This window comes from Simochromis diagramma, unplaced genomic scaffold (genome assembly GCF_900408965.1).
Source record: "Simochromis diagramma unplaced genomic scaffold, fSimDia1.1 OVJJ01000421.1, whole genome shotgun sequence".
Lineage (NCBI taxonomy): Eukaryota > Metazoa > Chordata > Actinopteri > Cichliformes > Cichlidae > Simochromis > Simochromis diagramma.
Window position 1 is genome coordinate 117,706 of NW_024387250.1, and position 27,516 is coordinate 145,221.

The 27,516-nt window shown below is 42.4% G+C and overlaps 1 protein-coding gene and 1 long non-coding RNA gene across 6 annotated transcripts in view; one reads left to right on the forward strand and one right to left on the reverse strand.

Moving 5' to 3' along the window:
- Positions 1-540: 540 nt before the first annotated feature.
- LOC120714699 (interferon-induced very large GTPase 1-like) overlaps positions 541-27,516 on the reverse strand; it is a 37,380-nt gene continuing 10,404 nt past the window's right edge. Inside the window, exons 2-6 of one of the 5 annotated variants that reach the window (XM_040001040.1) lie at positions 17,276-17,533; positions 16,362-16,619; positions 14,359-14,616; positions 6,544-6,801; positions 541-6,347 (exon numbers count right to left, since the gene is read on the reverse strand). In XM_040001040.1, coding sequence (XP_039856974.1) covers positions 1,684-6,347; positions 6,544-6,801; positions 14,359-14,616; positions 16,362-16,619; positions 17,276-17,533 — 5,696 coding nt within the window. In that variant the 3' untranslated portion in view covers positions 541-1,683. The remainder of the gene's footprint in view (positions 6,348-6,543; positions 6,802-14,358; positions 14,617-16,361; positions 16,620-17,275; positions 17,534-27,516) is intronic. The other 4 variants (XM_040001042.1, XM_040001041.1, XM_040001043.1 and 1 more) reach the window with 4 other exon arrangements.
- LOC120714710 lies at positions 2,410-27,073 on the forward strand. The gene is made up of 3 exons (XR_005691490.1): positions 2,410-2,420; positions 20,689-20,702; positions 26,967-27,073. It is a non-coding gene; the product is annotated as an uncharacterized LOC120714710 (long non-coding RNA).

A 27,516-nucleotide genomic window follows, 5' to 3' on the forward strand; every position in this document is an offset into this window, starting at 1 on the left:
GGCCCGGGCCACCGGATGTGGTGTTACCCGGCCATGTCCGGGGAAGAAGCGGTGGCTGTGCTGCCATCGCATCGCTCCACAGCCGGTTGCGGTGAGTAAAAAGGACACTTTTTTGTTATTTCAAACATTGGGCCTGTTTATTCTGGGGTTGTTATTTGTGTGGCAAACAAGGATAGTGGTGGTTTCCCTGCTTCACCTGTAACTGGAATCACAAGGGCTGGTTTTTCTTAGTCTACTTCAAGTTTAAAAGACTTTATTTCGCTCCTTCCAACCCAGGGCTTATTAATTCAGAGCTTGAAATTATAAAGTCAGTTAACTCTGAGTCACTTTATTCTTTGTCTGTCAGCACTGAGACTGTTAACTTCGGCTCTGAGGATTTGAAGTCTTTCACCTGCTCCACTTGTTCTACAACCATAAATACAGTCAGCCGCTCAGGCTTCTACTCAGTCAGTCACTCAGCCTGTAGCTCTGCTGTTAGCTTAGTCTGTTGCTCAGCTGTTGGTGCAGCCTGCAGCTCAGTCATCCATTTTGCCATCTGCTCAGCCTGCAGCTCAGTTACCTGCTCAGCTTGCACACTCTGTTCTGACTTTGGCTCATAGCTGGTAACTAGCTTTCTGGTCTGGGTAAACTTATGGTAGTGAAGAGATGGAGAGAGCCGTCATAAGTTTGCACCAGAAGAACTTTATTTATCTGGAGGCGGTGAACACAGTGTACAGCTAAATACTAACATTCGGCTCACAACTAAGCCTGTTAGACTCTCTTTGGCTGCAGTAACTACAACAAAAAAATCCCAAAAAACAAATGGTACAAGGGCTTTATTTCTCTTAATTTCCCCAAAATACTATGAGGCATTACCCCTCTGCCACCACACACGTGAAAACGCTTTTCTCCCTCTGTCTCTCTTTTACACACACAAAAATACATACCGGTACCTTAAGTTTGTCGGTAGAATAAGTCTAATTGTTATTTGTCATCGTGCTTTATATAACAATGAAAGTTCACACACACATACATACATACATACATACGTGTGTGTGTGTGTGTGTGTGTGTGTGTGTGTGTGTTACAGATTACAGATACAGTTACAGATTTTTATGGTCTGTTGAATAATAATCAACAACGAAGGAGAAGCACTACTGTGAAATTGAGTCTGGATAAGTGGCAGCTGACTTCAATTCATTTGACAATGGTCTGTAAGAGTAAAAACTTAAGAAGAACTGAGAGTCTTTGATCCACTGATCTGAGTTTGTGTCTAGTAATCATCTCTGTCTGCTGCACCAGAAACAGGAGGCAGCTTCTTCTCCACCTAATCATCACCTTACACATTTTTCAAAAGCCTTCTTATGGTAAAAATGTAATTATGTGACATTAGGTATGTAAGTAAAAGAAAGGCAAATTCACATATAGAGCAACAAAATCACATACTCAAATGATCTTGAATGTGTAAACATTTGACACCAGATTCCTCATAGAATAACTACTGTACTGAGTTTCCATAACATTTGAGTCATGTGTTATGTGTGTCATGCTCACATGACACACATATTTAATAATTCAAAAGATCATTAGTGACTGAATGTATATATTTTTCTCAGGTTTTATTATAAAGCCTTAAATTTGTTTTAAAAAAATGAAAAAAACAAAACAAAAACAAAATGAAAGATGCACACAGAATGCCAGTTGTTACTTTATTTTAAATGACTCTTTGAGACTTTTTTCTGCCTGTTCTTTTCTGATTTTTGTCCAAGGTTCAGGAATATCAGCAGGTTCTGCATTATATTCTTTGGCAAAATCATTGTTGTACTTTGCCATTATAAATTTCCAGTGGTCTGATGCCTCAAGGCTCACATCCGGAGGGATTTTCCAGTCTGGGTAAATTTCCTTGTAACTCTTAAAAGGGTACCATGCATAGTTTGTAGCACTGCATTGAAAGTGGCCGTCACTGATCACAGAGGAAGAGCATATGTCAGTGACAAGTTTTTTTGTGCCACACCACCTGTATTTACCCAGACCCTCTGGTCGATGCAGTGAAGCAAAGTGCTCAGTATGGCCTCCTCCTCCTGCCTCACAGGGAGCTTTGCAGAATGGACACTGTTTGCCACAACCAACCAATTTGTTAAAAAGCTCATTTTCAGGTTGCACATGAAGGCGTTGTAGTTTTGTTTGAAAGTTCAGTATTTGAAACTCTTTTTTGAGATCTTCTGTCATGTCCTTTACACACTCTGTGAGCCAGTGAGCAAACTGTTCCTTGTCAGCATTATTCAGGATCATGAAAGTACCAAGAGCATCCTGGGAAATGACCAGTTTTTCACCAAGTTCTTTACAAATATCTTTAACAAATGTCCCCAATTCAGAATCCGTATTTCCTGTTTTGGCTTTATTGATGGCATCATTTATGCTTCTGATACATGACTGGAGATGTTGGTGCTCAAACTCAGATATTGTTGACGCAGTTGAGACGTGAGCCAGTATTTGGTTGAGTATCACTTCCTTTACATGACCCTCATATGAGCAAATATATTTCTGGTAGCTTTTAAAATCGTCCTTTGAAAGTAAATCCAGTAAAACTGAATACTGGAAGGACATTCTGTTGCTGAGCTGCTCACGTGTCAGCATTTCACCAGTGATATCCTGTCCCAGGAAACGATTGATAAAGTCTACAACAGCAGGCTTCAAGCACTGGTTGGTGAATTCTTCTGCCTTCTTCTGACACTGGTCTCTTTTATTAAAGATGTCTTTGAAATCATCACAAAACCTTTTCTTGTTTTTCATCAGACATCTGTAGGGATCATTTGCTTGGATGAAATCTTCGTGCATTTTCTGAAACTCTCTGGCTGCAAATCCACAGATGTGCTGTTTCAGAGAAACTTCAAATTCAATGTCTGTCTTAACATCTTTATAGTTTTGTAGTTTCTCATCAATGATGTGTAGGATCTCCTGGATGTAAGTGTCAGAGTAATTGCTTTTTTTTTTCAGCTTTTCTCTCACGAACTGAGTGCAGGCATCTATGATGCTGTCAGCCAGTTTTTGTACAGCCATTGTGTGATCTTCAATGTTGAACAGCTTGCTGACTTTGTGTTTTAATTGGTTGTACAATCCTTTAGCTGTATATTTGAAAGGCTCATTACCACAATCATGCAGATTTCTTTGACTTAATAATTCACATGCATGACTTCCCTTGTATGACAGATTTATTCTTAGGCAGTGAGATACGCTTGTGAAGACATCTGTAATCTTTTGTCTGGAGAAGGAAAGTTTCTCCAGTGTTTCATTCCACATCTTATCAAACTCTTTTTCCAGCTCTTTGTCGTTCATCTGGGCTTTTTTCTTTCTGCATTTATCTATCAAAGCACAAACTGCACCTTCAATCTGTTTTGTGTGGTTCTCTTTGATTTTATCAATTTCTGCCTTTCCCTCTCTGATTTCTTTTGCTGCTGTGAGCTGATTAAAAACAGATCTCTCAATTTCTTTTCGAAGGCTCTTTGCACAGTTTGAGAATTCCTCTTTGTATCCTTCAACCAGATAAACATGACCCTCTTTTTGCTTGAAATATTGAGTCAGATTTTCAAGAAGTGTTGTCTCCCATTTAGACAGCACTGTGGAGGCTTCACTTTTCAAACATGTGAGAAATTCTGTCAAGTTAGAAGATTCAGATTTTGCGGCAACTGTACCAAAATTGGAAATTCTTGTTTCTGCATTTGTTACCCAGGTGTACATCTCTTTTTTGAATTCCCACTCCCATTTGTTGAATTCTGTGCAGAGTCTCATGTATGCATCAGCTACGAGGCTGTTTCTGAAGCTGAAGATGAAGTTTTCGTGCTTTACTGCAGTCCACAGACTTGTCACCCACTCTTTAAAATCCATGATATCATTAGCAGATGACTCACAGTTTCTCAGCAGTTGGATGATGTTTTTCTTGAGCTCATATACAGCCTCACTGTACCCTGCACTGACTGGTGCCATTGGTGGGTTTCCATTCCAGAGTCCAGGAATGTACCAGTTCCCAGTGTCTGGACTGTACTCCATCACATCAGTGAAGCTCTTGTTCTCCTCTTTCTTTTCCATTTTGGCTGCTGCCTGGGTCATCTCATTCAACTGTTCCAGGAGCAGTTTCCTGTCTCGTAAGTTCTTCTCATGGGCTGAAACATCGGACACATTCTGGTGAACAAATTGACATTTCGGCTTTTTGCCCACTTCCTTCATCCTGAGAAAAGCATGCACAACTATTTGTAGGATGTCCTTCATTTCAGTTGAATTCTCCATTGCAACATTGACAATGGTGACATCACTCAGCCCCACAACAAGTGTTGCAAGCTCATTGTCGTGCTCATAGCTGTTGTCTAGTTGTGCAAGTTCTGGTGACTTTAAGCCCTCAGTGTCAATGATCAGCATGAAGTCACAGTTTAGGACTTTTTTCATGTCTTCATTGATTTTGATGAGCAGCATAAAGGCACCTCGGGTACATCGACCACTGCTGACTGCAAACTGCACTCCAAACATGGTGTTAAGGAGAGTGGACTTTCCTGTGCTCTGAACTCCAAGAACTGTGACTACTAGTATCTTTCTGTTTGGAGACACCAAGTCACTGAGCTGAGAGAGAACATCACTCACCCATCTGAGAGGGATGTTGGATGCATCTCCATCTACAAGCTCAAGAGGAAATCCATCAAGCAACAACTCTGCACACAGTTTGGGCAGATGCTGCAGCTGTTGACGTGATTGATCTGTTTCTGGAAGGGACAGTGAGGCTTCATAGATCTGACCCATTTCACGGAAGAAGTGTTCAATCCCCAGTGAGCTGTTGGAAATCTGTCTGTCAATTTCTTTGATCTCCTCTTTGTTCTCAGAATTGTTGCATTTTTCTTTATATTTTTCCTGAAGTTCAGAAAGTTTTATGCGAGACAGGTTATCGAGGTTCATTCGCATCCATTTCAGGAAATAAAACCTCTCTGTTCCTGGGCTTGATATTGCATTGATGAAACATGTCATAGCTGTTGACATGTCATAAGAGTTCTGCCTTTTCCGCAGTTTTTTTCTGTCGTCCTGAAGTTGACTTTTGTAATCTTCAATGTTTTCAGATCCAATTTTTTGAAGGCGAAATTCTTCTTTCTCTAAGCAGGTCAGTTCTTTCCATATTTCACCTTGCCGTGGAAGCTGATCTTCTTTGTATTTATGGATTTGTTGAATTTCTGCAGTGATGGCTTCTGCATTTGTCTTTGCAGTCTGGCACTCTGGAGAGTCTTCATCAACCAGGATTCCCAGGTCATGGGCAATGTCTGCCATCTGCTCTATTGTCATCTTCCCTTTCTTTTCTTTAATTACATTTCTAACTTTTTGCCTCAAATATTTTACAAAGTCTGCATCATTTGTTTGTTTTTTCCTAATAATGATATTGTTCTTAGTTAAGCGCAAATTAGTTTCTACCTTCTTTAAAGCATCCAAAGTGCAGCGTTTGCTCTCACTGTTACCCACCAAGAAGATCTGTGCCTTGTGGTGTTGGTTAGTAAGTAGACTGCAGTCAGTGTCCAAATTGTCAAAGAACACAAAAACTGCTGCAGATGTCTGACACAGAAAGGAGTATTGTGTTTCAAATGAAGCAATGTCCCCACGAAGGTTAGCTACAGCCACTGGTTGACTGAAAATATCAATGTTTGTGTTTCCACAAGGAAGATACCAAGTAATTTCAGTCAGTCCGTTTGAGATTTTTCTTGGACTGTTGCCACACTCCATGTTGTGGTGAACAAAGGTGTCATGGTACTGCTGAGAATTGCTCAGAAGCTTATTGAGAAGTGCTGACTTGGACAAGGAGCACTCACCCAGTCTGACAAAGGAGATCATTGGAAGTTCAGAGAGAACGATTCTGTCTTCAATGAAGCCCTTGGATTCTAACAGAGACTGAGGTCTGTACTTTTTAACAATGTCTCTCATGGCCCACAGCATGAGTGTGCACCGTTTTGTATCACAATTCGGAAGCAGCAAAGGCACAGAAAACTGACATGTGGACATTTTTAGTGCCATTTCCTGCTGCAGAAAACCATCAGAACACAGAAAGAGAGCAGTGATTATGTCAAGTGGGTTTGGCATGTCATCTGTGTTTGAACTGTCCAAATCCTCTGCATTCCCTGTTTCATCATCAGACTCACAATCTGATGTACATGTCATATTCCTAGCTGCCACATTAACCATCATCAGTTTCTTTAGAAAATACCATGGAAAGTCTGAGTTACTCTTGGCAGGTTCATCATTGATGGTCGTCTTATCAATCTCAAGTATTTTGCTCAGTGACAGTTTCTTTGTGTAGTACTGTTGTAAACCAAGATCTTTTAGTAAGCACTCCAGGTGTGTCTCTGTGGATAAAAAGAAATCTGTTATTTCATTGTCATTTTACAACATTTTACATATCCAAAATCAATCTTTTTTATTCAAGATCTTAAATACAATCATTCTCATAGCATTCTATCAAGAATGAGTACAAAGTACTAAGTTACAATTGTGTACACTTCATTTTTTTAATTTGTTTTTTTCTGAAATATATTAACTCACCAGTGATTGCAGTAATGCTGACTCCACTGCTTCTGATGTTCTCAAACACAGAGTAGAGAGTGAATGTGTATTGAGTTCCAGCAGTGAGAGATGAGACTGTGTGAGTTATTGGTCCATCTTCATCTGGCACACTGATGTCTGTCTCTGTATCATTACACCCGAGAACAAAGCTGATGTTGTTGTTGACTTTATTCCACTGCAGAGTGATGCTGTTCTCATGGTATTTTACTGTTATGAAACTGTCAGCATTTGGAGGAGCTGGAACAGGAAAAAAAGAAAGACAAAACATCTGTGTAAAGTACATTTCTACTGAACTAATCTTTGATATCTAAACCTGCTACAATTAATCCAGTATCTGATTGCGTCCATCCCCTCACATCATTAAAAAGGCCACCCAGTCAACTTTACATACATTTTATGAGATAACAATTCAAGTATGCTTACTGTAGTTATCTGGTTATTGAGTTTACCGTTAGAATTATTAACTGTATTTGCTGTCTTCAGACTATATTTTCTGTGAAACAGCACAGTATCATGAAAAACCTATTATAACCTGTGAATATATTCTAAACTAATTCACTGAACTGCAGATGTAACGGGTGTATTAAAAAATAATTTATATTTCACCAAAGATCCATCCTGCAGTGTTATCTTGCTTTGTCAGTATTGGTTATGTATATGTGTTTATTTATATATGTTTATTTTCTGTATTTATATTTTGGGAGCTTTTATTTTGTTTGTGTGACCTTTGACTTCCCACGAAGTCACTTCCTGTAGCTGCGCGCTATTTTCCTCAGTCGCCTAGAGGCCCCACTGAGGAGAGGTGAGCATACGCTAGTGTTCTCAGTTACAGAGCGAATAAACACAGTTAAAGTAACTAAAAGTAATTCAAACACTGCACGTTCCCTTTGTGCATTTTGTCTCATAGTTCTGTTTGATGTTTTAGTGTGAATTATTGTTTCTCTGTCGAGTACAGCACTTTATTGTAACATGCTAGTTAGCATGTCTCAGATGAGAGCATAGGGGCATGCACGTGGCTTCTCATGTGGTCCGCTATCCTTCTCTCTCCCTTGAAGGTGTTCATGCAGAAGTCCAGTAAAGTGAAGTTGCTGTACTGTTTTGTTTTTATTTTAAACAGGTATGTGAGCTCCCTCTTTTATTTTTGTGTCATGTGAACTGGTTATATCTTTTGTTTGTTTGTGATTCATGTTCACTGTTTCAACTTACTGTAAATATGTAAAATTGCCACTGGTAAATGAAGTCTCCCTAAAGTATAATTTTGTTGATGAGGTAATTGTCACTTTATGTTCACGATGCAGTGCATTTTTGTTTGTTATATATGAATATAAATACATTTTAGCAGTATTATTTGGTAATTGGATTTGTTGTAATGTTGCACCTCAGTCGCCTAGAGGCCCCACTGAGGAGAGGTGTTCATGCAGAAGTCCAGTAAAGTGAAGTTGCTGTACTGTTTTGTTTTTATTTTAAACAGTTCTGGGAGAATAAATCCACCCAGCTGGCAAAGTGAGAGCTGACTCCTCTGGTCATTCGCACAACACAACGCAGAGAACTAACAGCAATAAGAGTTTAAAGCCAGACCGGCTACAGTGGTGCCGTGACCCGGATCCACACCACTTCAGACTTGCTCATCGTGGTTCGTGGAGACGCGATCAACATCAGTTTGGTCACCAGAGGTTGCTGTAATGGACAATGTAATGTAAGCTTTGAACACAAATCCCAAGCGTTCGAGGAAACACTTGCACCTTTTTTTTGGACTGTTGTTTACAAGGTAAATTTAATTCTGCTGTTTGCATTGTACATATGTTATAGCAATGGATGATGAAAAAGTTTCAAGTGACGGGTTCAGAACAGAGTATGCTGAGTGAGAATACACTGCCAGAACCCACTCCCCTGCCTCAAGAAATAGTGTTAGTAGGCTGTGGTGGCACACTTACCAAGCCCAAATGCATGTATGAAGTTGAAATGAAACTGTATGGAGAGACATGTATTGTTCCCATCCTTGTAGTGCCAGGTCAACGTGATGATATAATCATTGGCACAAATGTCATCCGGTTTCTCATGCACCAGTTGAAAATAACCAATGACTATTGGCGCCTCGTGTCAGGTGGCGGTTGTCCCCCAGAGTGTGAGCAGTTTCTTGACCTCATGGCTAATTCATCCCGATGGAGAGGTGAAGAACTCCCAGACAAGATCGGCACAGTCAAGCTTCAGCAGTCAGTCACCTTGTTAGCAAGACAAGAGCATCTAGTCTGGGGCAAGCTGCCGAGTAATGTTTCTATGTCACCAGGGAGCACAGTGATTGTTGAAGCCACTTCATCAAAGTCCATGCCACGTAACATCATGGTTGGCCGCATCATAACGCCATTGTGGGGTGATAGGTGGGTTCCCATGAAGGTCACTAACCTGTTGGATAAACCAGTCACCCTGAAAAGAAACAGTAAGTTGGCTGACGTGTCCCCTTGTGTTGCTGTTGAGGATTTTGAAGTTTTCCAGGGCACCTGCCGACCCCAGAAATCTGTGCAGGAGGAAGAGAAGGATGATGCCCACCTCACTGATCTTAAACAGAGACTAAACCAGGTTGGGCTCAGTGAAATTGATATTGACCTGTGCCATGTTGGTCAAGGGGGGGAAGGAGAAATTGGTTAAAATGCTTGAGAAGTACAATGACATTTTCTCCAAGCATGCACATGACTGTGGCAAGGCCGAAGGCTTTGTACACCGCATCAGGCTCACTGATGAGAGGCCATTCCGCCTTCCTTACCGCCGAGTCCCTCCAGCACATTATCAAAAGCTGCGACAAGTTTTGTCTGAAATGGAAGAACAGGAAATCATCAGAAGGTCCGTGAGCGAGTATGCCTCTCCACTGGTGTTATTGTGGAAAAAGGATGGTAGTTTGAGAATCTGCACTGATTTCAAATGGCTGAATGCAAGGACCCTCAAAGATGCACACCCACTGCCACACCAGTCTGACTGCCTTGCTGCATTGGGTGGAAATACCTACTTCAGCACCATGGATCTGACCTCGGGATTTTATAACATCCCTATGGCAGAGGAAGACAAGAAATACACAGCATTTACAACCCCAATGGGATTGTTCGAGTACAACAGAATGCCCCAAGGACTCTGTAACAGCCCCGCCTCATTCATGCGAATGATGCTCAGTATTTTTGGGGATCTGAACTTCAGTAGTCTGATGTGTTATCTCGACGATCTGCTTGTATTTGCTCGGACAGAAGGGGAGGCCTTGGAGCGGCTAGAGACTGTGTTTCAGCGCTTGCGCATCCATAACCTCAAACTAAGTCCTAAGAAATGCCACTTAATGAGGTCATCTGTCAAGTTTTTAGGCCACATTATAGATGGCAATGGAGTGGCTGTGGACCCAGCAAAGGTTGAGGTCATAGCAAAGATGACAAAGGCTGAATTGATGGAGGATGATGGCTGCACCCCGTCAGTTAAGAGGATTAAGTCATTCCTGGGGATGATATTCTACTATCAGCATTTCATCCCTAGCTGCTCTTCTATGGCCAAGCCTTTGTTTGCCCTCACTGCTGGACAGAAGAGGAGAGGGAGAGTTAAAACAGGCACCAATGCTGGTGTATACAGAAAACTGAAGCCCTCTGACTGGACAGATGAATGTGACGCAGCTCTGTCTAATCTGAAAGAGAAGCTGTTGAATTGTGTAGTCCTTACGCATCCAGACTTTTCTTTGCCTTTGATATTGTCCATTGATGCTTCATTAAATGGGCTCGGTGCTGTAGTGTCACAAATACCAGCTGGACAGCAGAAAGCTCGTCCAATTGCTTTTGCAAGTAAGACCCTGAGCAATTCACAGAAAAAGTACCCAGCCCACAGGCTAGAGTTTTTGGCATTGAAATGGAGTGTGTGTGAGAAGTTCAGTCACTGGCTAAGAGGTCATCCCTTTACAGTGTGGACAGATAACAACCCTCTCACCTACATCATGACAAAACCAAGGCTTGATGCTTGTGAGCAGCGTTGGGTGTCCAAGCTTGCTCCTTACACATTTGATCTGAAGCACATACCTGGTACCAAGAATGTTGTAGCTGATGCTCTCAGCAGAGACCCCTTTGCAACAACAGTCAGCCATAGGCTGATCACAGAGCAGTACAGTCACCTCCTTGATGAATCTGAGAGTGTCAGTTCTGAGGGAATACAAAATGCATTCCGGTTGAAGGTCCAAGGTCAACACGTGGACACACCACCTTTCCACACCACAGGACTGCAGCCGCCCTCGTCTCAGCCTGGGTGTGATGCTATGGATGTTAAGGCAATCCTGGATTTTCACAGTGAGTGGGATCTGGCTGCTGAAACAAGGGCTGCGGAACTGTTCCAGTCTGTTCAGGACCTAGTGTGGCCAGGACAGGAGTCATTTCCTGTGTCCACACTAGAGGAACTCCAGCATAGCCAGGAACTTGATCCCAGTATTTCAAAGATCTTACCATTTGTCACAAGGAGAAGGCGACCTTCCAGGCGTGAAAGGGCAGGATTTGATGTGAAAGCCATGGTGTTATTTAAACAGTGGGAAAGGTTTAGGATCCAAAATGGAGTTCTCTATCGGATCACAAAGGACCCCCTGAGTAAACAAAGGAGACATCAGTTTGTTTTGCCTGACAGTCTCAGAGCAAAGGCACTGAATGGTGTCCATGATATTGCAGGACATCAGGGGCAAGCGAAGACTTTATATCTGGCAAGACAACGGTTCTTTTGGCCGAAGATGGAGTCTGATATAAAAGAGTATGTCAAATGCTGTCAAAGATGCATCCTGGCCAAAACACCAGAACCCTCTGCTCGAGCCCCACTTGAGAGCATCAGAACCTCCGCCCCTATGGAGCTGGTGTGTTTGGATTTTTGGAGTGCGGAGGATAGTAAGCAACGCTCAGTAGATGTTCTTGTCCTTACAGATCATTTCACTAAGCTAGCCCATGCCTTCCCTTGCACAAACCAGACTGCAAAGCAGGTGGCTAAGAAACTATGGGACCATGTTTTCTGTGTGTATGGGTTTCCTGAGCGGATTCACTCCGATCAGGGGGCAAATTTTGAAAGTGAGCTCTTGGCAGAACTGCTCAAGTTCTCAGGGGTCTCCAAATCCCATACTACGACATACCATCCCATGGGCAATGGAGGGACTGAGAGGTTTAATAGGACACTTGGCAACATGCTTAGGTCCTTGCCCCTCAGAGAAAAGAACAAGTGGCCTCAACAAATACAGAGTCTGACATTTGCATATAATGCAACTGTACATGAGACCACAGGTTTTGCCCCATTCCAGCTCATGTTTGGCCGCATCCCGAGGCTCCCCGTTGATGTGATGTTTAAACAGGTGCTCTGTGATCCTGTAGTTGTGGATCAAAAAAGTTATGTGAAAACACTCATGTCACATCTTCATGAGGCAGCTAAGATTGCCCAGACTCATGCCATCAAGGAGCAAGACCAACAGGCAAAAGGATATAACAGAAAAGTAAAGGGCACTCATCTGAACATAGGAGACAGAGTACTCATTGCAAATAAGGGTGAAAGAGGAAAGAAGAAACTTGCTGACAAGTGGGATGCAACAGTGTACACAGTCAGAGACAGAAATCTGCAGACTCACACATACAAGTTGGAAGATGACAGAGGCAACATAAAGGTGGTACATCGCAACCTGGTTTTAAATATCAGCTTCCTGCCAGTAGTGACCGCTGAACTGTGTGACACTGGATCAGAGGGAGGGTCATGTGCGTCAGACCAGTTAGATTCCTTGGATGAGGACATTGCAGAGGACAGGACCAGTGCTTGGATCAACTCAGATGATGATGAGAGTCAGGAGACCCTGAGTGAGGGACTCTCAGGATTGGGCAAGACAAGTCAACAAGGAGAGGTGGAGGATGAACTCAACCTGGATGTCTATTGTCTTATGTAGTCTGGTAGTTGATTGAATGTTAGGGTGGGTGTAGTTTTCAGGGGATTCAACCCAGTGTTCCCTGGTAGGAGAGGACTGCCCAGACAGAGACACCGACTTGGACAGTTTGGTAGCAGAACCTGACTTGGACTCCCCGTCTGTGTTAGACACACTTTCAGAAACTGCACTCACTCACTCACATCCATCAGACACAGATCGTGATGCACACACCAAGCCCCTATCAGTAGTCCCTGTGCATGTCGCCGACACGCAGATGCCTCCAACGGATGTATGTCATGATGTGGGTCCACAAGGACAGCCACGGGCAGGCCCGGACAATGTTGTCATGACGCGAGCCGGCCGAGTTAGTAAAAGAGTTAATCGACTCATTGAGTCCATGGTTCAAAAGCCTTTTGGCTTTAAGCGTTTGGCAAATTCAGTTAGCAGAAGGTCTCAGTCTCTTCTTACGCTGTTTTAAGTAAACCCAGGTGTTTAGAGATCTTTCTGTATTTTGATTCTAAGGGACAGTATCATTATGGCACAATTAAATACATAGTGTGTTTTTTAAGGTATTGATGTGTGTGGATGGCCGGGAATGTGTGTGGTGTAAATGGCATCACACTGATCTAAGAAAGGCTGAGGCCTGATCACCCTCATGCTCTTTCTGAACCTATCTGGTAGGTGGCTTATACAGCTGATACTAGAGCTTATAGCTCGGAGGTTTAAACCCGTGCCCAGGAGCCATAAATTCTGTAGATTTGTCCCTGTGTTCCAATTAGATTGTTCACCTGACTGTTCTGGATTTTGGTGAAATCTAGGAGGGGTGGATGTAACGGGTGTATTAAAAAATAATTTATATTTCACCAAAGATCCATCCTGCAGTGTTATCTTGCTTTGTCAGTATTGGTTATGTATATGTGTTTATTTATATATGTTTATTTTCTGTATTTATATTTTGGGAGCTTTTATTTTGTTTGTGTGACCTTTGACTTCCCACGAAGTCATTTCCTGTAGCTGTGCACTATTTTCCTCAGTCGCCTAGAGGCCCCACTGAGGAGAGGTGAGCGTACGCTAGTGTTCTCAGTTACAGAGCGAATAAACACAGTTAAAGTAACTAAAAGTAATTCAAACACTGCACGTTCCCTTTGTGCATTTTGTCTCATAGTTCTGTTTGATGTTTTAGTGTGAATTTTGTCACACTGTCGAGTACAGCACTTTATTGTAACATGCTAGTTAGCATGTCTCAGATGAGAGCATAGGGGCATGCACGTGGCTTCTCATGTGGTCCGCTATCCTTCTCTCTCCCTTGAAGGTGTTCATGCAGAAGTCCAGTAAAGTGAAGTTGCTGTACTGTTTTGTTTTTATTTTAAACAGGTATGTGAGCTCCCTCTTTTATTTTTGTGTCATGTGAACTGGTTATATCTTTTGTTTGTTTGTGATTCATGTTCACTGTTTCAACTTACTGTAAATATGTAAAATTGCCACTGGTAAATGAAGTCTCCCTAAAGTATAATTTTGTTGATGAGGTAATTGTCACTTTATGTTCACGATGCAGTGCATTTTTGTTTGTTATATATGAATATAAATACATTTTAGCAGTATTATTTGGTAATTGGATTTGTTGTAATGTTGCACCTCAGTCGCCTAGAGGCCCCACTGAGGAGAGGTGTTCATGCAGAAGTCCAGTAAAGTGAAGTTGCTGTACTGTTTTGTTTTTATTTTAAACAGTTCTGGGAGAATAAATCCACCCAGCTGGCAAAGTGAGAGCTGACTCCTCTGGTCATTCGCACAACACAACGCAGAGAACTAACAGCAATAAGAGTTTAAGGCCAGACCGGCTACACAGAGAATGGCTTTCTTTTTGCCACAGTGTATATTGTTGAAATATATGTACTTACCAGTGACTGCAGTAATGCTGACTCCACTGCTTCTGACGTTCTCAAACACAGAGTAGAGAGTGAAGGTGTATTGAGTTCCAGCAGTGAGAGATGAGACTCTGTGAGTTACCGGTCCATCTTCATCTGGCACACTGATGTCTGTCTCTGTACCATTAAACTGGAGAATATAGCTGATGTTGTTGTTGACTTTATCCCACTGCAGAGTGATGCTGTTCTCATGATGTTCTACTGGTATGAAACTGTCAGCATTTGGAGGAGCTGTAACAGGAAAAAGGGTGGAAAAAATCAACGGCTTCACCTAAATATCAAACTAACTAAATGAGTTCTAGTTTATAACATTTTTGTTTGATTATTTGTCCATTTTTTTATACAAGAGTGAAATCTCATTCAGACTGGGTTCATCTGTCGAGTAATTGTGGTGGTGTCCGCCTCTCAATTTGGTGGGCACTGGCTCCAGAGGTGAGTTTGAATAAACAGACCATCCTCTGGACGCCGTTTAGTTTGCCCACCCCCAAGGCCCTATATGTATATGTTATGAGAGTGTAAGTAATGTGGATGTCTCGGTTGTGGAATATAATTGAGGCACAGGTGGCCAACAGGGGAGAGAAGAGGAATGCTTCCCCTGCAACTCAGTGACACACCTGTACCTCTTGGCCCTGCATATCTGGTGGTGTGATGGAGTGGGGAGCTGGGGTGGGGGGGTCAAAGTACCCCCTTCCTGGGTCCAGCTCCACCGCTGAACCTGATAGGCACCCCCGTTCCCTGGAATCCACCAAGGGCAGGGGACCGGGCCTATCTCAGCAGGGGAATGAAGAGTTGGGCCTGCAACAGCTGCATTTCCAAGCCTCACAGAGCCCAGGGTGTGGCCCCGCCGCACAGGAAAACTACACCCACCCTAACATTCAATCAACTACCAGACTACATAAGACAATAGACATCCAGGTTGAGTTCATCCTCCACCTCTGCTAGATCTCTTCCCTTCCTACAGAATGATCTCATGGAGAGCAGACCCCCCTGCAAAGGATGGTAACAACCTCCCTGTCAGCTGAAGAAGCCCACAGTTCCTGCAATGCACCACCACCCACAACCCTGTTGACACACCAACCAGGACCCAAGCCCCCAATGCTCAGCCAGAGCCCCAGCCCAGAGGAGCAGGAGGAGCAACCCCAGATCCCCAAGCCCGCCGTGGACCCACCCAGGGGCAGATAGGCTATCAGGCCGGTAACCTACCTCAACAGAGACCCTCCCCCAGACCTGCCGAACTCAGCCGCTAGAAAAACACCACCCAAGAGCCGTCAGAGCCCCATCCAGGTCATCTGCACAGCTCCCAGGTTGATCCCCAAAGAAACCCATCCCTAGGGAATCCACAGACACCCCAAGCCTGTATCTACCCCCACATCAACCACAATAACAAAGGCGGAACAAAACCATGACCCCCCACCTCCAGTAGGTGATGGAGCTGATCAAAGGAGCCCAGAGGGACTGATCTAATGTGGTGGTAGATGCTCTATCAAGACTAATATGGACTATCAGATGGTCTCTATATTTGTTAGAATTAAGTTTTTTTTTTTCCAGTTCATGAGGACAGTCTTCTTGGCAATGGATAGGGCGGTGAGAACCATGTGGAATGTGCTCATATCTGTAGTGACATCATCCAAGGTGCCCAACAAGCAAACTACAGGGGAGGCTGGAATGTTACATTTCAGACACTTTGATAAGTCGTCACATATCCAGCGCCGAAGCCTCTAAACTGGTGAACAGAACCAAAGAGCGTGGATATAATTGTCCGGTGTATTGCCTTGACAGTGTGAGCAGTTGTTGGAAAACGTAAAGCCCATCTTGAACATCCGTTGACCTGTGTAGTGCACTCGATGTAGTATTTTTTATTGTATTAATTGCAGACTGGGATTTCTAATCAATTTAAAGGTTTTTAAGCATATAAAGTGTGAGAGGATAAAGAACACATTTCACCTCTCCTTATTGATTACACATTTGTAACTTACCAGTGACTGCAGTAATGCTGACTCCACTGCTTCTGAAGTTCTCAAACACAGAGTAGAGAGTGAATGTGTATTGAGTTCCAGCAGTGAGAGATGAGACTCTGTGAGTTATTGGTCCATCTTCATCTGGCACACTGATGTCTGTCTCTGTATCATTAAACTGGAGAATATAGCTGATTTTGTTGTTGACTTTATTCCACTGCAGAGTGATGCTGCTCTCAGTTTGTCCTGATGATATGAGGTCTTCTGAATTCTGAGGAGCTTAAAAACAAAATGAGCAACAGATGACTTGATCAGCTTATTGTCACTATTGTTATAGTGACTGTCTAGAAAAAGAACCACTGGTGATTTTGTATGCTGACATCAGTACATCATGTCATAGTTTTAAGGTGGAACACAAGATATCTTCCCTATCAAGAGGCCGCAGATGGTGCTCAAGTCTCTGAGGCAGGTGGGGCTCACAGCCAAGCCAAAGAAATATGTGATTGGACAGAGAAAGTTACAGTATCTGGGGTACCAATTCAGGGCTGGGCAGGTGTGCCCTCAAATAGAAACACAGCGACCATTGCATCCCCAAGACCAAAAAAAGAGGTGAGGTGGATGTTGGGGCGGGTTGGCTGCTACTGGTTCATTCTGAATTTTACAGAGCTGACCTGCCCCTTAATTCACCTCATCCAAGCAGGTTACAGCAGGCAGCTTATAGCCTAACAGACCTTGGACTTTAATGGAAAGGATATCAGAGGTGACAGATGCTGGAGGACATGACCTTGTCTAATAACTGCAGACGCAGCACACTGAGGTAATTTTGAGAATAAATGCTACCTGCACAGTTGAACTGAAAGTTGGAGTTGTGTAATGGGTTTCCCATCACTGTTGTCTTACAAATGGGTTAAACCAAACCAACTTCATTAACTCACCAGTGACTGCAGTAATGCTGACTCCACTGCTTCTGATGTTCTCAAACACAGAGTAGAGAGTGAATGTGTATTGAGTTCCAGCAGTGAGAGATGAGACTGTGTGAGTTACTGGTCCATCTTCATCTGGCACACTGATGTCTGTCTCTGTATCATTACACCCGAGAACAAAGCTGATGTTGTTGTTGACTTTATCCCACTGCAGAGTGATGCTGTTCTCATGATGTTCTACTGGTATGAAACTGTCAGCATTTGGAGGAGCTGTAACAGGAAAAGGGGTGGAAAAAATCAACGGCTTTATCTAAATATCAAACTAACTAAATGAGTTCTAAATTCTAACTATAACATTTTTGTTTGATCATTTGTCCATTTTTTATACAAGAGTGAAATCTCATGCTGAGTATTAGCTTTACTTTTTAATCTTCTTCTTTTTCAATATATAATAAAGTTGCTATCAAACAGATAATATCATTTAAAATGAACCATTATAGAATTGCATTACATTTTATTTTCAACTCATGAATAATCCTTGCACAAAATATGAAAACATAAAGTTTTGGTGCAAATTTGTATTGTTACTCTGAAGTTGTGACTGGGTTCATCTGTTGAGTCATTATGCCGGTGTCCGCCTCTCAATTTGGTAGGCACTGGCAACAGAGGTGAGTTTGAATAAACAGACCATCCTCTGGACACCGTTTAGTGTGCCCACTCCCAAGGCCCTATATGTATGTGTTATGAGAGTGTAAGTAATGTGGATGTCTCGGTTGTGGAATAAAAGTGAGGCACAGGTGGCCAAGAGGGGACAAAGGAGGAATGTCTCCCCTGCACCTCAGTGACACACCTGTACTTCTTGGCCCTGCATGTCTGGTGCTGTGTGGTGGTATGCTGGAGCAGGAGTAGGGAGGCATGTGGGGAAGGGAAGGGAAGGATTGGTGGTGGTGGTGGTGGTGGGGGTCAAAGTACCCCCACCCTGGAGCCAGCTTCTCCGCTGAACCCGGTAGGCACCCATGTTCCCTGGAATCCACCAAGGGCAGGGGACCAGGCCTATCCGCACCGGGGGCCACAGCAGCAGCACTGCCAAGCCCCAATGAGCCCGGGGCAGCCCACCTGACCCTGCCACAGAGGAAAAGTACACCCACCCTTACATTCAATGAGCTCCCAGACTACATAAGACAATAGACACCCAGGTCGAGTTCATCCTCCACCTCTACTAAATCCTTCCTCTAAATACAGAGTGAACTCGTGGAGAGCAGACACCGCCCGAAAAGGATGGTAACAATCCCCCTGCCAGCTCAAGAGGCTCCCACTTCCATCGATGCACCAGAGCTCCCCAAAACTAGGGCTGGACCCTTTACAAACCACCTTTAGTTCCATTAGAGCAAGCTGAGAAACATTAAAAAGTGTAACCCTAGTCACGGTTTATTAATAAAAATAACGAAAATTTCACTAGGCCAATATTCCCACCACTCAATTCATGCCATCGGTAAGGACAGAGCCAATGAGTTGAATGGTCTTTTGAACAGATTCAACACTGCTGTAAATGCTCACCTCAATACTGACTTAACTATAGTCAGCCTGTAATCCACAGCCACACCGTTCTCTCTCCCCACATTGCACCATAGCCTCCTGTGAACATCCTGACATTCCTCCCCCACCTGTCACATTCATTCATGACCAAGTTCAGAGGCAATCAGAAGACTCTACTCAGGCAAGTCTGCTCAACCAGAAGCAGTGATTGCCTGTGTCCTCAAGGGCTTTGACCCCAGCTTTGTGGAGTCTTTCATAAACTGTTCATGATGTCAAGAATCGGCTGTGTGCAGGCAGAGAAAGACCCAAATGCAAAACTCACGGAAGCAGGACGTGAACTCAAAGCTTTATTGCTTGATGAAAGGCAAAAAAAGAAACAATGCAAAACTAAACTGGGAAATTCTAATATTAATATACTCAGGGGGACACAAGGAGAGACACGCAGCCATGAGAGAAGACGCGACATGGAACGGAGGGAGACGCGGACATAAATACACTGAAAGATAACGAGGAATGTGGGAGCACACGGGGAAAGCAGCTGACACGAATAACAATAATGAGACAGGGCAGGAGCAAACACAACATGACGTACACTGAAGGGAGACTATCAAAATAAAACAGAAGGTACACACAGATGCAGACTGGAGATGGAGAGAGAACATGGAGGAGCACAAGGGAGAGCACAAACATGACGAGCTGGGGAAACATGATGGAATAAAACACAAGGAGGGGAACAAGGTAACCAAGGGAAGCAAGGCACAAGAACTCACAGACACACAGAGGGAGACAGAGGGCAAAGACACAAGGGGGAAACTAATAAACAAAAACTAAACAGAACACCCTAGAAACCACAGAATAAATCCTTAAAATAACAAATGAAATTAACATAATAGAAAAACACAAGAAAACTGAGAACCCTGGGTCAAAATGACACATGATGAGTCTGAGTCTGCAGAGGGTCCCAGCGCTGTGAAAGACATTCCTGTGTCAAAGACGCCATATCCCCCAGGATTAAAGACCTGTGGTACTAACTTCCCATGTCATGAAAACCCTGGAAAAACTCATCCTTGTCCACCTCTGACCTATTGTCATGCCACATCAGAATCTTCTTCAGTTCGCTAACCAGCCCCACCTTGAAGCTGAAGACGCCATCATATTCATCGTGCTTAATCAACTGAGAGTCATGTTTTTCGACTTTTCCAGTGCATTCAATACCATCTGGCCGACCCTCCTGGGTGATACACTGACAGTGATGCAGGTGGATGCCTCGGTCGTGTCCTGGATTATTGATTACTTGATAAGAAGACCACAATATATGTGTATTCAACACTGTGTATTTGACAGGGTGATCGGCAGCAGAGGGGCATCACAAGGGACTGTCCTTTCCCCTTTTCTCTTCACCCTCTACACCACAGACTTCAGCCACTGCACCGAGATCTGCTATTTCTGATGAGATCTGCTTTCATCAGAAATTTTCTGATGACTCAGTAAGCGTGAAGAGACAAGACCCCTGTTTCAATCTAGGGATGTGGACATTGTGGGGGACTATAAATACCTCAGATCAGGGGTGGTTTTTGATATGGGCGACATGGGCTGTTGCCCAGGGCGGCATCATTGTGGGGGCAGCATCATAGCATCGGCAAAAAAAAAGTTGCCCGCACCCATGCTGCCCCGGCATCATGCCACCGCATTTTGGGGAATGCATAGGCACCGAACGATTTTCTATTACCCATTTGCGAGGAGTAAGAGTGCCCTCCATTTATGAGGTGCGCCTGCTGCTTGCTGCACAGGGAGGAGAGGGGCGGGATCAATGTTCCCTCTAATTTTTCATGTGTCTGAGCGCACACACAAACTCCCTGAGTGGCCCCTTGGACCACTGTGAGCAACAGCAGACGTGTGCACTGTGGTCACGCCAGCATCGAATCCATCCAAGTTACATGGTTTATTAAAATAATCAAATTACAGCATTTATATTTATGTTAGACTACTTTTAATTAACTGCTTTAGCCCACTTACAATGAAAATTTCAAAAAAAATTTGTTCAAGACCTGTGTAGTATGTTAACACTATTGGAAGTAAAAATAACTTGAACTCTTATTTTGAAAACACAACTTTCGTTTTTTTTGTAAATAAAGCTCTGACTTGTATTATGAGTCTGTGGTCTGGGAGAGAGTCTGTAACTCTCTGTCTGCAAAATACAGGATATAATGACCAATGTTGGGCAATTAATTATATAGTTACTTCTTCAAAAAAGTAACTGAGTTTTGCAAACAATAAACAAACTTTTTTGCAGCTGTTTGCCTAAAGATGCAGCCAAGGTGGGGTTTTTTTAATATTTCAAACTATTTACAGAACAATCAGGTTTATTTGTTCCACTCCAAAAAATAATTTCTGTCCACTATGAGATAAAGGAGAACAACAGCCTGATATCTGCAGGCCTGACAGCAGCAGATGTATCACTCCTGTAACACCTGTAACATTCAGCAGTCGCCTCATTGTTCTGACACACACAACAAAACTATTGACTACACTACACACTAACTACACAAGATTTGCGCTAAACGTCGCAAATCTCTCACATCTCAAAGCACCGCCGTCACTCCTAAAACTTCCCCCTTCCTAAACAACTGGTCATGGCCATGTTGCTATATCATTTTTTGATTGGTCAACATGGTACATTTTTCGACCAATAGGAAAGGGTGGGTTTTTTGGTTTTGGTTTTGCTCACAGGCGGAGAGCGCTTTCGAGTGTTTTCCTTATAAAACGCCGTTTTTACCGTTTATCCTGCAGTAAATATAAACAACGACAGTATTCAGAAAGAAAACCAAACATTGCAGATGTTTTTATCATAACTCTGGTTTTCCGTGGCCTATCAACACAACTTAAAAACTGGTATAAAGTCCACACTTTTCCCGTCAATTGTTCCGTCTGTCCTGCTCACATCTCCAATGGTTGTACACGTCGTCATTAACGTGGCTTCACTCCACATCAGCCACGCGGCTTTGCTCGCTAAAACACTGGTGTCTGCACATAAGGACGCTGTCATAGCCTGTCAACCACGTTGATTAGCTGCGTGTATACGAATGTGAATCGCATAAATGGCTGGACTATGGGATAAGGTGGCATCGTTCTAATCCCATACAGGAGCAGCCAGTCACTTACTAACTAACACTGAAAAACAGAATTGTTAAAGTTTTAATTTTAATTTCAATTCAGGTTAGATTTTAGCAACGTAGATTTTCTGTGCGCAGAGACCGTGCCAGCAGTGTGCAATTGCGCACGCACGGAGCTTAGAGGGAACATTGGGCGGGATGGCTGGGGATTTTCTTGCTTTTTATTTGATTCTACGCTTTAACAGACACAACGACTTCCCTTATTTCCATTTGTGACAAACATGCTGGAGATTCTCACATTCTTCTGACACCTTGCAAAAAAAGAACCAGCCAGAAGAAGAAATAGTTGTATAAAACAACAGCAAAATGAAAAATATGAAATGAGCCCATTTTGTGCATAAAATTGTAAACATTTCTCAGTTTAAACACTAGTTATGTTACTTATGTTCTGGTGTAAATAAATGATTGGCTCATGTTATTTGAAAGTCTTTTAGTTTTCATTTTGTTCAAATTTAAAGAACGTCCCAAATTTTCTGAAATTTGGGTTGTAATATTACAGCAGTCTCCTCCTTGAGTCCCCACCTTACTGTGGTGGAGGGGTTGGTGGGTTTTGCTTTAACCCTTGGTAAGGTCTGCCAAGGGAAATTGGTTCTGGGTGAGGAGCCAGACAAAGAGCGATTCAATTCACACTCAACCCCTGTGACTATCAAAAGAGCAGGGGAGGTGTGTACCCTGACTGGTGCAGGGTTACTGGGGCCTCACCTTGGAACCAGGACTGGGGAAGGAGCTCAACGGAGAGTGCCTGATTAATGGGTCTTAGCCCATGGGGCCCGGCTGGATATATTAAATGTCTGAATGGTCAAACTAACTGTAAAGGGTTTTAAAAGAAGTCACTGATAATGCAAGCCAGATTTCTTTTAGGCAGTGCATTCACTCTAATTGCCTTTTGTGTTTAAGAAGGAAGTGGGAACGATTAATAGGTTTCTGTTTGATGATCTTTGGCTGTGCACTGGTTGGGACAGAAACAGCAGTTTGAGTGTGTATTCTGGGTCCAGGCCATATAGCATTTTTAGACTTAGTATCAAACAATAATAAGAATAAATATTAAAAGTTATACAATGGAATAAAAACAATTTCAAAAGAATGAGAAAAAAAGAAGGAAAAACCAAGTCACAAGCAAAATTAATAAAAAGAAGGGATACAGCCAGGGGACAAAGAACTTCTCATAATTCAGAGCAGCCAAGGGGCAGTGACATCCAAAATTTCATGGCACAGCAGCCTACACCTATTGCAGCATAACTAAGGGAGGATTCAGGGTCACCTGATCCAGCCCTAACTATATGCTTTAACAAAAAGGAAAGTTTTAGGCCTAATCTTAAAAGTAGAGATAGTGTCTGTCTCCTGAATCCAAACTGGAAGCTGGTTTAATAGAAGAGGGGCCTGAAAACTGAAGGCTCTGCCAACAATTTCTACTTTTGAATACTCTAGGAACAACAAGTAAGCCTGCAATGCGAGAGTGAAGTGCTCTAATGGGCTGATATGGTACTACAAGGTCTTTAAGAAAAGATGGGACCTGATTGTTTAAGATCTTGTGTGAGGAGCAGGATTTTGAATTCTGGATTTGACAGGGAATTAACAGCTAATGAAGGGAAGCCAATATAAGAGAAATATGCTCTCTTTTGCAGTCCCTGTCATTACTCTTGCTGCAGTGTTTTGGATTAGTTGAAGGCTTTTCGGGGAGTTTTTAGGACATCCTGATAATAATGAATTACAGTAGTCCAGCCTAGAAGTAATAAATGCATTAATTCGTTTTTCAGCATCACTCTGAGACAGGATATTTCTAATTTTAGAGATGTTGCGCAAATGGAAGAAAGCAGTCCTACGTATTTGTTTATATATTGTTCATATATTGATTCATGGTTTTCTTCAGTTTGTTAGCTACTGCAGGATATTTTGTAAGGCGGTTATATGCTATAAAAAGCAGGGCCAGGAAAATCTCCATCATATTTTTCTGTGTTTTATCCTCAGTTACTTTGACACATAGGCATCTGCTGTGATGCTTACACCTCTGATGAAGTGTCAGCTTTGTTTTTATATATAGATATAAAAATATGGATATCTACTGATAAATGATAAGAATTATATTTCTGAGTCAAAATTGAATCGAATCAGGAATCACATCATTTATAGAAATCAGTGACAATATCCAGCCCTATATATCACCCTGTTTGCCTTTAAGTTCCAGATGTAGGCTGACCATTGCTTGAAGACTGAATGGGGCTGGCTGCAAATTGGGACCTGTCAAGACCAATGACTGTAGAAAAGATGGACGATCTGACTGCACTTCCTCCCACTGTACAAAAATTAGCCAAAATTTCCCACTTGTGGAAGCTGCAATGTTGCTCTTTGCGCCTGAGTCTGCGCATAGTGACTTGAGGTGGAGTGTTTATGTCACGCTCCTGCCCATAAACCCACTGGAGTGACTGTGAACATGCCCCTCCTACACTTTGTACTTACCCTGGCTGCAGTGTTGCCAACTTAGCAACATGGTCGCTATGTTTAGCAAGTTTTCAGACCCCCTTAGCGACTTTTTTCCAAAAAGCGACTAGCGACAAGTCTGGCGACTTTTTCTGGTGTTATTGGAGACTTATGACAACTCTTTCACGTGACAGCACGTATTGCTCTTACTCTCAACAAGCAGCGGGAGCTGCCGTGGGCACCTCGCCCGTGCGAAAATGCGCACAGGCGGCAGGTAGTCCTCATGCAGCAGTCGCCCCGCGCTGATGTCAGAGCAGGTGATATTCACCCCTACGCGTACAAACTGCAAATGACTCGCACATGAGTGAAGTTTATCTGCTGATTGGTTTACTGCAATTGATGACTCAGTTTACCTTAAATTAAGGTAAATACAGCCACATCGCTATTATGAAAAAGATACACAGCTTAACATCTTACAGTTCTGCAACATCTAAAATAACTTTGTTAATTCGCTTGCTAGATTAACCGTTAGCAAAAGGAAGAAAATGAAATATCACGATAGAATATGGGTAAAACGCGCATGCGCAGTGCCTTTGTTTTCATGCGCACGTGGCGGAAAAAGCACGGCGGCGACGGAGAATGAGAAGGGCAAAAGCGGATTGTGGAATGAAATAGATGAACCAGAATTGGTTTGTAAAAATGGTGCAACTTCAGTGGTGTGGAACTGGTTTGGCTTTTGTCCGTCAGATACACACCAAAGCACAATTTTTTACAGAACATGCAAACGACCTGTCGTTATTACTGTATTTTTCCCCACTATAAGGCACACTTAAAATCCTTTATTTTTCTCAAAAATTGACAGTGTTCCTTATGTATGAATTCTGGTTGTGCTTACTGACCCCGAAGCGATTTTGTATGATACACGGCACTTAAAAATCTGTCAAAAAATGTTTTAGCATGACTTTGGTAAGCTATGAAACCGCACCGCTTGACGGATTGTTGGAGCATTACAGCTACCGTAGTCAGGAGCCTTGCGTCGTAATACGTACTGTGCTTCAAAATAATATTATCATACTGTGTGTGTGTATAAGGACCTCAAAATGGCACCTGTTAAGACATGCATACAAAGCGGATTTTAAACTCAAGGTGTCATGCAGTGGAACATGGGAACAGAGCAGCTACAAAAGAATTCAGCATTAATGAATCAATGTTACAGAAGTGGAGGAAGCAAGAAGAATGAGTTGAGTAAAGTTAGACTTATCTGGCTGTTTTGTTTTGCTTAGCTTAATGTGCCTTATGGTCCAAAAAATACGTATTTGACTTATTTATTTGGCACACTGCAGTTTAATGTTGCAAAGCACCTCTAAGTTTTTTGGCCACATTGCCCTGCCCTACTGCTAAGTGATGGTGGTCACTTTCAATACAGAGCCAATGAGAACCAATTGAGAATTGATAAGGAATCAAATAGATAAGCGATCTGGATAAGGGAATCAAAATGTCTAAATTCTTGTCAATTCCCATCCCTGCTCCTTGAAGTGGAGTAAATCAACAGCTTTGCATCTGAATTGTAAAGCTCAGAACACCTCCCCCACTCCACTACTTTTACTTTTCTTAAATTTTTTTTTTTTTTTTTTTTTTTTTTTTTTTTTATACACTTGTTTTGATCTTCAAAAGAAGGAGTTTGGCTAGACCAGGAATTTTTGCCACTCACTAAGCAGAAGGTCACGGTAAATTTCAAATCAACACAATATATTGAAAAACAAGTAGTGTTTATTTAATATTTTCCTTTTATGAACCATAAGAGTGAAAAGAATAACCATTCCTTTGGTCAGGTACAAGGACAGAACACAAAGAGTAAAAAAGGAGGCAACAAAAACTATTGCTCAACACTACTTGACATTTGTTTTTAAACATTGTTTTTTTACTGGAATCTTGCCCAGCATTTATTACATTACACAAGAGGCTGAAGGGGGAGGTCGTGCTTTCCCATTGGTTGTTCAGTACTTAAATATATATAATAATAAATCCTATAACCTTACTGTGAGGTTTTTAAGATGGCAGCTTACCTTACCCTGGTCTTTTTTCATTAGACAAACTAATGTGTTTGTAACACACCCAAAGAAAGATTCTAGGTCTGACCAACCGTCTCAGTTGTTTGCAAAAAGATGACAGTCAATAAAATTCCAAAAGATAATTTATTGACAAAAAAAAAATATCAAGAGATAAAAGATAAAACAGTCCAGTGTCCCATTTATGAATCTTATAAAAAACACACAGTCCCAAGGCCAGAGCCAGCTATGCCACACAGCCAGTTGCACTCCACGTGTTGCCTTTAACAGGGTTAGAAGTTGTCCTTGGAGACCCACCACCCTGCAAGCATATAGCCAGTGGTCACTCCAGCCTCTGCAACTCTGCTGCCTTTAGGCTGTGGCATATAATAGGCCCTGGCCTGCACAGAGAGACAAAATGACACTTTCAGTATAAAATTCAAGCGCAAAACCCATCCATCCCACATTACATACCTGCACAGAGAGACAAAATGACACAGCAGTGTTTGTAGTGTGGGCTATAAGTAGACCAGTGTATCAGTGCAATCAAGTACACCTGCCTCTAATTAGTCCAACCCCATTCCAGCCATTGGCTCACCAAAAATGTGACACACACACACACAAAACCACTCCCAACCCAGTGCAACCTCACACAATAATAGGGAGCTGAATTAACACAGGCATATTAGTCTACCATGTTACATGTTTATCTACAGTGTTAAATTAAAATTCTAGCAAGCTGTTCAGATAGGAATCTGGTCTATTTGATGATATAATTCATATTGTCGACCAGTGTTGGTCAAGTTACTTGAAAATAGTAATTAGTTACTAATTCCTGATTACTTCTCCAAGAAAGTAATCCCATTACTTTCCTGATTACATATTTTTAAAAGTATTTAGAAATGTGTTTAACATTTAAACCTATTTTCTGCATATTCCAGTATATAAAATAAATTTCTTTGTGTGCGTTTACACTCTTTCAAATAGATGCAAGTAAAGCACAGGAAAACATAAATAAAATCAAAGATTCAGCGGCACTAAGTCCTGTCGCTCTTAAATCCATTTTCACCTGTTTAGC